This window comes from Pan paniscus, chromosome 13 (assembly GCF_029289425.2).
Source record: "Pan paniscus chromosome 13, NHGRI_mPanPan1-v2.0_pri, whole genome shotgun sequence".
In the NCBI taxonomy this organism is placed as follows: Eukaryota; Metazoa; Chordata; class Mammalia; order Primates; family Hominidae; genus Pan; species Pan paniscus.
The window spans coordinates 135879507-135895439 of NC_073262.2; the positions used below are offsets into that span (position 1 = coordinate 135879507).

Consider the following 15933-nt stretch of genomic DNA (forward strand, 5'->3'; position numbering starts at 1 on the left):
GAGATGATGCACCCTTGCACTGCAGAAAGAAGCTGTGTTGCTGGCATCTGGTTGACCTTGCTTTCAGGCACTGTGAATTGTTCATTTTCTCAAAACATACATTTTATGTAAGGGATCATTTGACCAAAGCATCGTACATCTCAGTTATTCTTTACTTCCGAGTGGATGTTTGCTCTCATTTTCTAAGTAGTGATCAGAAAATACTGTTAAGTTATGGATATGTTTATGTTAGTAAGGTTTCTGTAATTTTTCTCAAGTATATACCAATCAGAGCATCTTGCAAAATAGTACCGTTTTTATGAGGAAAATAAGTCTTATGATCATGGATTCTACATTTCAACTATACATTAAGCTGTGGTTGATGCATTTAATGACAATGGCAATAGCCTAGGGAAAAAATGACTGGAGTCATGTCTAAGCTTGAGAAAACAGAGGCGTATTACCTAGAAAAAATGTATTTAACAGTGTATCAGACAAGGGCCCTTAGATCAAGACTCAGTCTCTTTGGACTTTTAGGATGCTCAGAGATGGATGGCATTAAAACAGAAAATGGAAGTTAATGAAACCATCTCTTAGAAATCTGAAGCTGGGCATTTCCCAGTTTTGACATTTTCAAGATTCAGTTAAATATGCATGTATTTTTACTAAAGTAAGGCCAAAGAATAAGGCTTAAGGTTTTTAATAGGAACCACTTTGTCAAGTGTCCGTAGTTGCAACACACACATTATCCCTGTCGAGCAATAAATAGCTCCAAAGTGATTTTGTCTGTTAATTCCCCTGATCATCACAACAGCCCTGTGTGGTTAGAATGGTAGAGATTGCGCCATTTCACAGATAAAGGGAATAAAACTCAGATACTACGTGATTTACATGGCTAGTGAATGATTTCTGTGGTGAGGGAGTGGTGGAACTAGGACTAATGCAGGTCAGAAGACCTGAAATTCCATGCTCTTACTGTAGCCTTCTCTAGCAACTGAAAAATCTTAGGGGTACTGCTTTTAAGGTTTATCAGAGCAGGAGCAACTTATTAGAATAGGTTATTAGTAAAGCACCCCTCCTATCTGCCCCGGCCTTTGATTTTCAGGAAAGGGACTCAGCAGTTAGAGCCCATTGAAGCATACTAAAATTTACTGTTTTGCCCAGAAACATTTAGCTTATGAATGATAATGGCTGAAGCAATTAGAAAACAATAATAAAAACAAATCATAAGAAATTTTCACTTTGTGAGGCTGGAGCAAGAGGATTGCTTGAGGCCAGGAGTTCAAGACCAGCCTGGGCAACAAAGTGAGACCCTGCCTCTACAAAAAAAATATTAAAAAGTAGCTGGGTGCCTTGGCATGCACTTGCAGTCCCAGCTTCCTGGGAAGCTGAAGTGGGAAGATCAATTGAGCCCAGGAGTGAGAGGCTGCTGTGAGCTCTGATCGCATCACTGCACTCCAGCATGGGCAGCAGAGCAAGACCCTGTGTCTTTTAAAAAAGGAAATTTTAGGGAATTTGATTTGCAAAATCAAAGTAAACAGTCTGTTTTGAGTATGCCATTGAGATTTAAATAAAAATAACACTAGAAATATTTTCGTTTTACTCCATGGTCAGTAAAAACACCTATAAGAAAATTAGAGGTACCAACCTTTAATTCTAGTAACCTTTTTGCTGCTGAAAAGGAAACGAACATCAGTTGAAGTTAATACTGACATAATCTGTGCCAGCACATAATTTGTGTTAATAAAATGAAGTTTCTACCTAATCTACAGAAATAGCAGAATGTATGGCAGCATTTCTTACAGTTTTGTGTAGGGCCTTTCTTCTACAAACAGCTGTTTCAGTCTACAAGATTTTTCGTCTTGGCAAATATTTATTTACTGAATCTTGGAAGAGGCCAAGTTCAAGAGACCTTTTCTGAAATAGTTTGGGGGTCCTGTTTTTTCATCCTTTTAGATTATCAGAAGAATCACACTTTCTACCCAGTGGGAACATCTGTTTTTGCTCATTCTCTCCAAAGCAGAAGTTCCACTGGGACTTACACAAATGCTGTTGACATAGCACCCCCCGCCCCCAACCCCGTACCTTGTAGATAATTAAGAGTTTTAATACGGTCTTTGTTCTTTTGAGATCAATCTCTCATATTGAATAGCATTAATTTTTTGGTCACTTCCTACATTTCGGCACTGTGTTAAGTGCCAAGCAAATAGACCAGTATTTTAAGCATAAGCCAAAGAGATATTTCTTAGAATTTGCAGTAATATTTTTATCTGTGAAGATTTCATCTAAAGGAAAATCTTAGCGAATATTAGCCTTTTTCAACCCTTTTGAAAATCTCAAGAAAGCTAGGATCCAGAAAAAGCCATTAAATATGCTGTATTTTGCAAGTGAGTTCAGAGGAGAGGTTCATCAACCAGGTTAACAGTCTGTGGCCTGAATGTACATGACAGCTTCAAACCAGTATTCGTGTCACCTTGATAACTGGCTCCAATCATTATTTTTACTACTTAGAAGTACTGAATAAGATAAAAATGTGTTGAAATGTTTTCTGTTCTGTGTTCCTCTTTTACAAATATGATTACAATTGTTCCTTAATTTCTAGCTTATCTGTGTGGATCATCCTTAAGTTACCCTTTTAAAAGGAATTTAATCAAATCATTGAGATTTTTGCTCTTCTCAGTTTGGGATTGCCCGTTACTGAAATTTCCGTGTGGGTGGCCAGGCTGTCTGGAAGCAGAGTAGATAAAGTGGACAGTGGCTCGGTTGGTGAGGGAGAGCTGTGTAGAGGGATGGGAGGTGCTGGCACTTAGTTCGCTTGCCAGGATCTTAGATTCATGGAGATAAAGTATGAGGGCAAATTCCAGAAACTCCAAACTAGCTTGACTGCTATTCTAATGAGTAGTCATTTAAATGTAACTAACACAATTTCTTTTCACACCTTAATGAAAATTACCACACCATGGATCCAGAAATTGACTGCCAGTTTCTACAAAAGTGGTAGTTAAGTTGGCACAAATGCTGATCAACCCAAAGATTTATGTATGTAAGTTTTTAAAATTTACTGAGAAATAATGGAACTGAATAAACCCAGTCTCTAGTCTGATTGACATGGTTTATAAATTCCTACACTTTGTTTTTCTAAAGAGAATGAATAACTACATTTCTTAAAGAACAGAACACACATCCAAGATGCTGGGGTCAGTGTCCACTTAGACTTGCATTCCTCTTAGAAACTAGCAGTATCTTTTATGTCTCATGTTCTGTTTGTCCTGCTATTTTGTTTGATTCTGTAAAGGTACAGGATAGCTATTGTTTTAGCAGTGTAATTGGCTTCCATTGTATTTCAGTGCCCTGTTTTAATGTATTTATTGGCTTTATTTAACTTCCCATCATCCTAATTTTTTCTTTTTATACAGAAAAATGTGAGTTCAAGGGTTCCCTATCTGGCAGTAATGCAGGAATTACAAGCATTGAATTTGATAGTGCTGTAAGTATTGAATAGCTATGATTTTAAAGGTTTTTAGAAATAATTTAAGACATTAGGTTCTTGAAATTATAACATAACTTACCCGATTTCTCTGCCATTCTCTGTATCTTAAGTCAAATCCATGTTAAAGAAAGATGGAAGTAGATTATAGGGTTAATTGCTGTATCAACTCTGATAAACCCTTGGGTTCTGCTTCATGCATTAGGCTTGTGATGTTACTCAGTACTCTGTATAATTTCACTTAATAGTTGTATTTTGAGTGTATAGATGCTGTACTCCAGGGGCCAGCGTGGTCTCTACCCTCCGAGATTCGCCATCTAAATGAGAGTGATGGGAAAGCATTAAACTGCAAAGCGTTGTGCTGAGTTATGGCTGAGATGTGTGTGGAGTAGAAAGGAAATACTGATGAGAGAGTAGCTCATTCTGGGGCAAGGGTTAGGGGCCATAGTAAGGCATTTAAAGCAGATCTAAAGATAATCAAAGGTCAGAGGCAAAAAGCCAGGGACGGATACCACAGGCAGAGGGAGCAGAGGAGGTTGGGCCGGGCGAGTGCAGGAGCTTGGGTGGAGGTGATGACTGGGTGAGGCCAAGGTAGCGTCCTCATCTACCAAGAGTCCTTATCTTGATTGTCATCTCTGGGGAGCCTTGTTCACATTCCTGGGTGGGCTGAGTGTCTATGTTCCCACCATCTTGTGCAAACCTATTCTATGGCACGGTGGTGGTCTATATCTGTTTCTTTTACTAAGCTGAGAGCTGACTACCTGAGGACAAGTGTCTGGGCGTTAATCATCTTTGTACCCCCAGCACCTGGCACAGTGCCTATTAGGTTCTAAATAACCGCTCCTTGAATTTAATTGGGGAATGATAAGGAAATAAGGTTGGAAAATGAGGGTATGTTGTATTGAAAGGTTTAGACTTCTGTAAAGCCATGTGGAGACTTGAGAGATTTTTAGAAATGGGTATGGTGCTAAATTGTGGTGTAACTGTGACAGTGTTGAAGACTGGCTTGGAGGAAGCAGGTCTGCAGTGGCCCGTGCGTTCAGTGCTTCTGCAGAGATGCAGAAGGCCCAGGTGGGGGCTGAGGAAATAGGGGAGAAAGGAGAGGACCAGGCTCGACACATTGAAGATGAACAGTTCTCAGAGTGAGAGTTGGGAGATTAGGCAAGGAGAGAGTCAAGGGTGCCTCTGAGGTTTCTGACTTGTTAATATTTGCTGCTAGTGAAGGTTGCCAAGGGAAAAGTGAGTAGGGAAGGCTGGGTTCCATTTTGAGCTTGAGGTGTCTGCAATATTCTGATGAAATTGAGCAAGCTCAGAAAAAAAAAGGTCTGAACTCGAAGGAGACTGGCGAGTTGAAGCACACTCACGACAGTAGCTGGTATTCAGGCTGGGTGTATAGGGCGAAGCATCTAAACCTTCTTGTACTTGATTATTGGGGAATTTATATCGTGTGAACTGAATTCCTCTGATTTGGCTAAAAATTGGTTTTCCTGTTCTTTATTCCCACAGGGATCTTACCTCTTAGCAGCTTCAAATGATTTTGCAAGCCGAATCTGGACTGTGGATGATTATCGATTACGGGTAAGACCCAGTTAAGAAATCTCCAAAACTCCAATCTCCAAACTTCATGTGGTGTTATCAAGGCACAAACTGGCAGGTGCTTAATTAGGGGACTTTGTTTTCCCGAAAATCATGCTTGATTCACCCTGCCCTTCCTTTCCTCCTTGGGGAAATCTGTGTTTCCACTTTATACTCTTTGTCCAAGACTCAGTTTCAAAATATTTGCAATGGGACCCTCACATTTGCATGAAAACCTTGGAATACTCTTCATAAGGACTAGATACTTTGGTAGATAGCAATTTTGGCTTAATGGCACAGAACTTAGCAACAGCATGTGAATTGTGATTCCTGTGGGCTCTAAAACCTAATTACCTAAAGTGGGATATAGAAGTACAAATGGATGTATCATAGGGATAAGACAATTCTGAAACAAAAACTCCAAGCTGAGAAAGAGGGGACAGGTGTCAGAGCAGGGAGAAATGATTGGATGTTGAGGAAAGCTGCATTTGAACCAAAACTTGCCAAGAATTCTCTTGGCATCTGATAGAGAGACCAAAACTTGGTTGTATCATTTTTGATGGGGGCAGGGGGCGGAGGGTGAAGCATGTAACTTAATTTGCAGACATTTTTTTTCCCCATAAGCCTGAAGGAATCATCACATAAGCTTATTAAATACAAGCTATTGAAAGATATAATGGAGGATGAATTTGGCATTAGTAGGCATTTTACTAAAAAAAAAAAAAAAATTTTTTTTAAAAAAAAGTTAACACAAGCCGTTTGTGTGTGTCAACCCACACCAAAAACAGGAAGTAATGTTAAGATGAATTTTTTTTTTCTTTTTTTTTTTTTGAGATGGAGTTTTGCTCTTGTGTGGGGTACAGTAGTGTGATCTCAGCTCACTGCAACCTCCGCCTCCTGGGTTCAAGCAATTCTCCTGCCTCAGCCTCCTGAGTAGCTAGGATTACAGGCATGGCTAATTTTTATATTTTTAGTAGAGATGGGGTTTCACCATGTTGGCCAGGCTGGTCTCGAACTTCTGACCTCAAGGGATCTGCCCACCTCGGCCTCCCAAAGTGCTGGGATTACAGGCGTGAGCCACTGCGCCCAGCAAGATACATTTCTTTTTTTGTTTTTTGAAGGCAGAGTCTTGCTCTGTCATCCAGGCTAGAGTGCAATGGCGCAATCTTGGCTCACTGCAAACTCTGCCTCCTGGGTTCAAGCAATTCTCCTGCCTCAGCCTCCCGAGTAGCTGGGATTACAGGCGCCCGCCACCACGCCTAGCTAATTTTTGTATTTTTTTTTTAGTAGAGATGGGGTTTTACCATCTTGGACAGGCTGGTCTTGAACTGACCTCATGATCCACCCACTTCGGCCTCCCAAAGTGCTGGGATTACAGGCGTGAGCCACCGTGCCTGGCCTAAATTTCTTTTTTCTTTTTTTTTTTTCTGAGATGGAGCCTGTTGCCCAGGCTGGAGTGCAATGACGTGATCTCGGCTCACTGCAACCTCTGCCTCCCAGGTTCAAGTGATCTCCTTCCTCAGCCTCCCAAGCAGCTGGGATTACATGCATCCTGCACCACGCCCGGCTAATTTTTGTTTCGTTTTTTTAATTTATTTATTATTTTGAGATGGAGTCTTGCTCTGTCGCCCAGGCTAGAGTGCAGTGGCATGATCTCGGTTCACTGCAAGCTCCACCTGCCAGGTTCACACCAGTCTCCTGCCTCAGCCTCCTGAGTAGGTGGGACTACAGGCACGTGCCACCACACCTGGCTAATTTTTTTTGTATTTTTAATGGAGATGGGGTTTCACCATGTTAGCCAGGACGTTCTCGATCTCCTGACCTCGTGATCCACCTGCCTCAGCCTCCCAAAGTGTTGGGATTACAGGCGTGAGCCACTGCGCCTGGCCTAATTTTTGTATTTTTTAAGTAGAGACGGGGTTTCCCCATGTTGGCTAGGCTGGTCTCGAACTCCTGATGTCAAGTGATCCGTCTGCCTCGGCCTCCCAAAGTGCTGGGATTACAGGCATGCACCACCACGCCTGGCCCAGATGAATTTCTTAAATCTACAAGGGAGGTGGAGGAACTGTAGTAGAATGGTATATTAGGTGGGTTTCTGGTGATTTTCTTGAGAGGGTTGTATAGATTATTAGTATTAGATGCTAGCCAATACCTCAGGGGTGGTCATTCTTAATTCACAATTTAAAGAAGATCCAGGTCCGAACATGCAAAATAACGAGCCCTGACGATGACAAGGACATGTTGTGAGAGCTGAGGAGCCTATGTTCTTGTCTTAATGACGGACTAGGGAAGTGCACTGCTAGAGAGCCTGCCATGGGGCACATCGATTCAGATGCTTGAATAGGGTCATTTGAAGCCCTGTAGTTCTGTACTGTACACATGGAAAAGATGGCCTAGCCAGTACTCATGGCTACGTTCTAATCCATCCTGTGGTATACTGTGATTTATCTATCCATTGATCTTTTATTCTAGACTGAGATACAGTAAAACTGACCAATTATTGAAGAGGGGCCTACAGCCTTTTTTTTATGATAGTCCCTTAGAGGAGAAGAGGAAGAAGTTGAGTCAACCAGTAGTGCAGGATATTTTTTAATTGGTAATAGAGGAGTCCTATACAGGTGGGCATCAGCCTTTGGGTCAGAAATAACAAGAAAGGGACCTAGAGCAGGGAGCTAGACTGACAGATGAAGGTCATAACATTGAGCTGGCACACAGGTCTCACTGGGGAAATGTTCTCAGTATGCTGGAGCAGGGCGCAGGCTGCTGGGCTGCTGCTTCTGATGATGCCGTGCTGGGGCAGGAGCCTCCTGTGCTGGACTAGTTGGCTTTTGAGTTTCTGGCCTGCTCATAACCTTGTCCTGTTACTTGGTAAATGTGTGAAGATTGGGAGGCCTGTTTCAGCAGATTCCCTGCACCCAGAGAACTCTCCTGAAAACCTTACCAGGTTCCAGAAAGTAAAATAGGCTCCTTATTCTAGGGAGTGCTGGCTTTTTTTTAGACCCCAGTTAACAGATGGTACTGGAGGACAGGAATCCATTCATCTATGTTGTGAAACTCACAGACATCCATGCCCTGTTCGGTGTCTCCTTTGCTCTTACGACAAGGGAGTGGTGTTGGGAGAGACTGGCAAACAAGAAGCAGCTGGTTGAGTGCTTGCTTTAACATCCTTTTTGTAAATGCACCCTAGAAACAACCTGGCATTGAAAGGAGTCCTCTGTGATGCCTCCGTTAAAAATCTAAAGTCAGTACAAAACTGCCTGGCTGCTTGGTAAGATTTGACTTGAGAGAAACTTGCTTGAGAACCCCCCTGCCCACTTCTCTCGTGGTGTGGTGAAGTGGCCACAGTGAGGATTGGCTATGGCTGCTAGGTGATGGTTTCTGTTTGGAATGTTCCTCTTTGAGTTCTGCATTCTTCTGGAATCGGCTGTCTTTGGTTGGTGTTATGTTAGCTGCATGATTAAGTTGTTACCTGAATGAGCAATTTTGTGTTTAGAAATAGGGGTCGGCACTCGTTATCTGCCATGAGGCACAGAGATAGTCTGTGCAGAGCCCAGTGGAGCAGAGAAATCTTGAAGCCTCCCCACTTTGAGGCCCCGGCCTTGATGACATCTAAACCCGCTGCCCCGCTATTGTTAATCCCTGTTTAAAAGTAGAAGATGAAACCTAAAAGTGTTGTTAATCATAAAAATAAATTTCAGAAACACCTAACAGATATAAGAATTTTAAATCTGATCCATTTCAAAGGACTCTATAAATGATAGAGGTGAATGAATGCCTGTAGGAGGCCCAGCTCTATACCATTGGAAGCACCGAGACAGTGAGTCAGCTTCAGGCAGCTCCAGCTTATTCTCACTGAGAATAAGGTGAGCAGAAGCCCAAACATTTTTTTTTTTTTTTTTTTTTTTTTGAGACAGTGTCTCGCTCAGTCACCCAGGCTGGAGTGCAGTGGCGTGATCTCTGCTCGCTGCAAGCTCCGCCTCCTGGGTTCACACCATTCTCCTGCCTCAGCCTCCCGAGTAGCTGGGACTACAGGCGCCCGCCACCACGTCCAGCTAAGTTTTTGTATTTTTAGTAGAGACGAGGTTTCACCGTGTTAGCCAGGATGGTCTCGATCTCCTGACCTTGTGATCCGCCCACCTCGGCCTCCCAAAGTGCTGGGATTACAGGCATGAGCCACCGCGCCTGGCCAAGCCCAAACATTGTAAAGAGCAAGGTGACAATACGTACGAGGAGCCAAGAAACAAAACGTCCGTTTCCCTTATTCCATTAGTTCAGCAGTTTCATTCCTGGAAATAAGTCAAGAGAAGAAAGCTGTGTGCTCATAGATGTTCACTGCAACAGCATCTGTGACAGACTCTTAAAGACAGGGAGGTGCAACAAGGAAGAGATTTGATCCCATTCATCTTGTTGAGTCCGTACTAAGATAGCACAAGGATGTTTCCTGTTCACAGATGTTACAGAGACCCAGGGTGTTCAAATCAGCGGAACCCCAAAGCCCATGAATTTTCAGCTATCACATGAAAAAATGCTTACCTTATAAGCTTAAAAGAGTAATGGATAAATTTTTAGGAAGAGTATAATTGTGTAAAGATTAACATGTTCCTGTGAAGTATGTAAAAATGAATATACAGATGGTCCCCAACGTAGGGTATTTTCATCTTACAATGTGTTTGTCAAGACTGGCCCCATCATAAGTTGAGGATCATCTGTACTTGCCATATCCCACTTATGAACAATGTCTTTTTCTTCCCTGTGTTTGTGAAATGTGATTTTACTCTTAACATTAAGAAAGAAACAGATAGTGAATATAAATACAAATTTGAAATTTTGATAAAATAGTTATTAAGAATTTAATGTAAAGCCGGGCACAGTGGTTCATGCCTGTAATCTTAGCACTTTGGGAAGCCGAGGCAGGCGGATCACTTGAGGTCAGGAGTTCAAGACCAGCCTGGCCAACATGGTAAAACCCCGTCTCTACTGAAAATACAAAAATTAGCTGGATGTGGTGGCACACGCCTATAGTCCCAGCTACTCAGGAGGCTGAGGCAGGAGAATCACTTAAACCTGGGAGGCGGAGGTTGCAGTGAGCTGAGATCACGCCACTGCACTCCAGCTTGGGTGACAAGAGTGAAACTCCGTCTCAAAAAAGAAAAAAAGATAGAATTTAAGAAGTAGCCTACCCAAGTTTTGTCTCTGCCCATGATTTGTGCAGAGTGGATGTTTTATATTGAATGGAATCATTATTCATGGACTGTATCTAGTGTAGGCTTTGTTACTGGAGCTTTCTTGATCTTACGGAAGGATCAGTGGGAGGTTTTCACACAACCGCAGCACAGCCGGCACCCGACTGGCAGCATTTGTAAGATGCTGTCCCAGTTTCAGAGGTTTGAATGTGGGATAAGGCAGTCTGAGAACTCATGCAAGCTTCCCTCATTGAAGAGGAGAGGAGAGTATATGTGGTCCGAAGTTTTCGTTTCTGTGCTAAAGTGGAGTTAACCCCACTGAAAATAGAGGAAGGATTGGTTTCAAAAATGTTAACACAAAAAAAATCTAACCCTGAACCATGAGGTCTCATCTTTGGGAGCCAAGGTTTGGAGTGCAGTGGCATGATCTGGGCTCCCTGCAGCCTCGACCTTCTGGGCTCAAGCAGTCCTCTCACCTCAGCCTCCCCTGTAACAGCTGAGACTATAAGTACCCACCACACCCAGCTAATTCGAATTTTTTTGTAGAGATGAGGGTCTCACTATTTTCCGCAGGCTGGTCTCAAACTCCTGGGCTCAAGCAATCCTCCCACCTTGGCTTCCCAAAGTGCTAGGATTACCAGTGTGAGCCACTTTGCCCACCCTTGCATTTTCTAATTAGAAAGAAAACATCAGTGAATACCTTCTGAACCTCTGGTGTTTTACACATAGAAAAATGTTGATCGTGCACTGCATAGAGGTCAATGATGAATGGTAAAAGGTCTGAGTCCTCAGATCCCCTCCCGGCATCCCAGTTATCCCCAGCTGCCTCTCCTCCATCGCACTTCAGAAGTGCTGCAATGGGCAGAAGGGCAGCTGACACTCCGTGATGTCCCTCATTCTGTGTTCCTCCGTGAGCTCAGGGAAGACACTGGTTGGCATCCAACAGCTTAGTCACAAAGGGATTTGATTGTTGGGAGTGCTGATATCTGTGGCTATGATCTGCCTTGTTCAAGCTGAGACCTCTGATTGAAAATCCCCCAGGGGTTTTAATTGTTTACATAAGGAGTCCTGATGTTTCCTTTTGTAAATTATGCCTGTGGTGACCTTGTCTAGTCTGACTTTAAATATGGAACTGACTTTCAGCAGCATGGGGCAACATCGAGGCTTTAAAAATTCTTTAATTTGATATAATTCAGACATAGAAAAATTACAAAAACAGTACAGCAGGTATCTGTGGTAGAGCTGATTTCAAATTCAAGATTGAGGATGGGGAGCACGTGAAGCTTGGTGCTAGTGATGTTGAATTTTTGTTTTTAATGTTATTTTTAGTGGGAGTTTTATCCTTTTGGTCTTGATACCTCACCTTTGGCCAACACTCAAAGATAGGCTTCCTATGAGATACATGGCCCCTGGATAAGACTCAGTGAATGAAATTGTTGCTGCTTATCCTGTTTGGGGTGTGTGTGTGTGTGTGTGACAGGATCTTGCTGTCACTCAGGTGGAGTACAATGGCACTATCATAGTTCACTGCAACCTCAACCTCCCAGGCGCAAGCAATCCTCTTGCCTCAGCTTCCCAAGTAGCTGGGACCCCAGGCGCATGCCACCACTCCCTGCAAATTTTTAAAAAAATTTTTTTGTAGAGATGGGGATTTCACTGTGTTGCCCAAGCTGTTCTTGAACTCCTGGGCTCAAGCAGTCCTCACACCTTGGCCTCCCAGTGTGCTGGGATTGCAGGCGTGAGTCACTGTGCCTGACCTGTTTCTTTTTCCTTTGCTGTCTTATCGCTTTGAGTGTTCCTGGCCGGATCTCAGGGTGGTCTGACACTCTGACTCTGGAGGTAAGGATGCTGTGGATACTTTGCCAGCATAGGCAGGGCCTGGCGCCCTGAGGCTCACCCTGGCTGTGTTCTCTCTCCTAGCACACACTCACGGGACACAGTGGGAAAGTGCTGTCTGCTAAGTTCCTGCTGGACAATGCGCGGATTGTCTCAGGAAGTCACGACCGGACTCTCAAACTCTGGGATCTACGCAGCAAAGTCTGTGAGGAAATTCAGTCTCTCTGTCTGTGTATATGCTTAGATGTTAGCGTGGAGGTGTGTGTTTGCACGTCAGAGCCTGCGTTTATGTAATATAGTTTGAATTTCAGATCTGGCTTCATGTTTAGAGGGGCACTGAGGATAGTGATAGTTTTTCTTGTTTAAAGCTTCATTTAAGTGAGTAACTCTGACAAGTCAGTGGTTAGAGGGTGGCAGCATTATGTAAACAGCCACGTTGGTGCCTCTGCTTGATTAATGATGTTTGCATTTCTTTCAGGCATAAAGACAGTGTTTGCAGGATCCAGTTGCAATGATATTGTCTGCACAGAGCAATGTGTAATGAGTGGACATTTTGACAAGAAAATTCGTTTCTGGGACATTCGGTATGATACCCAAGCTCCTGACTGGAGGCACATAAGAGTCTCCACAGTGATGGTTCTGTACATGGGTTGTGCTTTTAAGATCTCAGGACATGGCAGAAATGAGTTTCAGTACACGTATAGTGTTAGCTTATTAACACTTGGCTGTTCTTTCCCATGAAGTAGACTGTGGAGCTTAGCAATCATTTATTGAGCATGCAGTGAGTGCTAGGCCCTTCACCAGCTGGCAGGTAAGAAAAGGCAAACAGGATACTCTTTCTACCTTTAGGTAATTTAAACTGTAGTAGGGAAGGCAGACGCAAAAGTCAGTGACTAATGTGTTGAAGTGGAGGCAGCTACCTTTGTTCCAGTGTGTTAAAGAATGCCTCTCCAGATTTCTCTGGAGACGTGAGTAGGATTCACACGGCAGGAAAGCCACTCAAACTTTTGAGTGTGTGTCTGGTGGCTGATACATGGCAAGTGAGCAGGAAACAGAGCAGAAGCCAGTGAGGGGGCTACGAGGGGTTGAAATCAGGTTGCCACAGGCTTGATAAGCCATTTTCAAATCACTCGATCTTGTAAGTCGTTGGGTGTTTAGCAAGGAAATGGTTGCTTTGCAGGAGTCTAGTAGACGACTTTGGTGGCATTTTGAGAGGGCATATTAGGGAACAGGAAACCAGTAGAGTTGATAAGGACCTAAGTTCAAGTCAGTAGAGGAACATGTGGAGGAGGGAATCTATTTGAAGGAGAATTTGGACAGGGCTTATTGACAGGTTGGAGGAAGGGGAAGACAGGATGGAGAGTAAATGAGGACAGCCTCCCAGCAGGGTTGTAGAGAGGGCGGGGGTACAGGGCCTGTGGTGATAGATGATGCTTTGAAACACAGCATGGCACCAGAAAGTCCTGACAGTGCTCATGGTTCCTGGACACCACTTCACATTTTATTCATAATCTTTAGTTTGCTTTTAAAACCTGAAATTGGAACTTGAAAGATGGAATTTGAGAGTTAAGTTGGATGTTCGAAGTCTCTTAGTCCATCCCATAATTTGACAGGTGAAGACCCTGAGTCCCAAGGAAGTGGAGTAGCTTGCTTCAAGCTGCATATTTAGCAACAATAAGATAAATTCTTGCTTAGTTAAGGTGGGAGGTAGAAAAAGGTTTCATTGAAAGCCTACAACAAAATCATCACAGAACAGGTCAGCACCCCCTTTGGCTATGAATGTCACCAACAGGGCCCTGCCCAGGGTGGCTGTTAGCCAACCTGGACATGGGCCGCAGCACAGAGAAGAAGAGGGAGGTGCATAGGGCCGTGGCTCTGCCCTGGCTTTCCTGACCCCATATCTGGAGGTGGAGGGCCACAGAGCCACAGTGAATAGGGCAGAAAACCTGCAAGAGGCTAGAGTTACACTTACAAGGCAGCCCAGGCCCACTAATGCAGGTTTCTTTGCCAACTTTATCCAAAAGTTGAAATCACATCACTGAAAATAATACGAATTGGGTAGTAGCCCTAGTTAGCTCATGCTGATCAGAAACTGATGGGCGATTGTTGTCATTCCAAAAATGGATGAGGAAATTCTTACCAACTTCAGAGTTCTAGTCTGGGAACGACTGTCTTAGGGTCTGTTGATGGGAAAGTAAGAAAAGCAGTCACAGGTTATTAGAAGACTGGGAACACATTGACTGCGCTGGCAGAGCGTTGCATGCTAGTTGAATTGCAGTGCCTTTTTTTTCCTCCATGGCATGATGTGAAGTAGTTCTGGCCTACGTTACATTTCTCAGATCTGTTCTCCCTCTTAGATCAGAGAGCATAGTTCGAGAGATGGAGCTATTGGGAAAGATTACTGCCCTGGACTTAAACCCAGAAAGGACTGAGCTCCTGAGCTGCTCCCGTGATGACTTGCTAAAAGTTATTGATCTCCGAACAAATGCTATCAAGCAGACATTCAGGTAACTGAAGATGTGTTGGTTGCATGAAGACCAGAGGCCCAGCCCTGCTCTCTTACGTGCTGCGTGGCCTGAGCTCCCTCAGTGACAGTGCCCTGTTGTTTGTTTCAGTGCACCTGGGTTCAAGTGCGGCTCTGACTGGACCAGAGTTGTCTTCAGGTTAGTAGTGACCCACCCTCCGCCAATTTGGTTCATCACAAAGAGTCCTGCATGGGCATTTTCCCACTGGGGATATAGAGCTAAATTTTGTTCAGTGCCCAACCTATGTTTCCAGGAGTGTGCCTGTAAGTTCATAATTGCAGGCCACCATTATTGTCTCTTCCTTTCCAGTGTTCCTTTTGTGATTACATGAACCTAACGTGTTGTACCAAAAAATAACAGTTGGCTGGTTGCTTTGTTGTGGGTGAGCCCATTAGGTTCACTTCTCATCACTCATTCACGCAAGAGCTGTTGGAGAGCCTTTAGAAAAGGGCAGGAGTGGCTGTGGGCCTGGGGCGGGACTGAAAAGGCTTTTTGGAGAAGGGTGTGCAGGTGGTCTGCAGTTTTCTGCCCCTTGTTCCCTTCTTCCATGTATCCTGCTTCTTCCAAATACCTTTCCAGGCTCAGTTGCTAAGATGTTTCTTTTCTTTCCTCCTCTCTTTGACGCATGTAACAAGGCAGTCCATGGGCTGAAACCCTTAGCTATGTGGAGGTTGGCTTTGATCTCCCTATATGTTGTTTTGTTGAAGTCTGTAGATGGTTAAGGACTTGGAGCCCCAAGAAGTAATGTGATGCCACTCTTCATTAGCCGGACGGGGCTGAAATACTGGGGAAAAGCAGATTTGGCTGGAAGGGCCATGACTAGCACACATTCTGAGGTCTGGGTACACACGAGTGGTCATCAGTGAAGAACAAACATTCCTTCTTGGGAAAAAGGCCACAGAGATGCTGAATTGGGGGTGGGGAATTGACAACCTTTCTTTTCTTACTGTCTTCTGTAGCCCTGATGGCAGTTACGTGGCGGCAGGCTCTGCTGAGGGCTCTCTGTATATCTGGAGTGTGCTCACAGGGAAAGTGGAAAAGGTTCTTTCAAAGCAGCACAGGTAAGATGAACCCTGTCTCAGCCCCCCGTTGTGTTGTGAGCAAGGCCTTTGACTTCATCTCAGGGGTCATCCGGTTTAGACCTCAGTCGGCGCTGTGAGGGCACTGTCCGCCCACCTGCTCGGCTGGCTGAGCTAGGTCAGTGGAGAGAAGCTGGGGCCACTCACACAGCACAGCAGGCCACAGTCTACAGAGTACGCCAGGTAGAGCGGTTAGAGTGGCAGCCGCTGGAGAAAGGGTTATAGAAACACATCCCTGACTCTTTGGTTATGTCCCACGTCCTCTGTGT

At 44.0% G+C, this 15933-nt stretch overlaps 1 protein-coding gene and 1 non-coding gene across 12 annotated transcripts in view; both read left to right on the forward strand.

Annotated features, from left to right (window-relative positions):
• Positions 1–15933, forward strand: part of ATG16L1 (autophagy related 16 like 1) — a 43980-nt gene that overhangs the window by 26025 nt on the left and 2022 nt on the right. For all 11 annotated transcript variants that reach the window (XM_003813131.4, XM_008965720.3, XM_003813130.4 and 8 more), the window contains 7 exons: positions 3396–3466; positions 4973–5044; positions 12145–12265; positions 12539–12644; positions 14418–14567; positions 14676–14723; positions 15545–15646. In XM_003813131.4, coding sequence (XP_003813179.1) covers positions 3396–3466; positions 4973–5044; positions 12145–12265; positions 12539–12644; positions 14418–14567; positions 14676–14723; positions 15545–15646 — 670 coding nt within the window. The remainder of the gene's footprint in view (positions 1–3395; positions 3467–4972; positions 5045–12144; positions 12266–12538; positions 12645–14417; positions 14568–14675; positions 14724–15544; positions 15647–15933) is intronic.
• On the forward strand, positions 10981–11245 carry LOC112439176 (small Cajal body-specific RNA 6). The gene has a single exon (XR_003027475.1). It is a non-coding gene; the product is annotated as a small Cajal body-specific RNA 6 (non-coding RNA).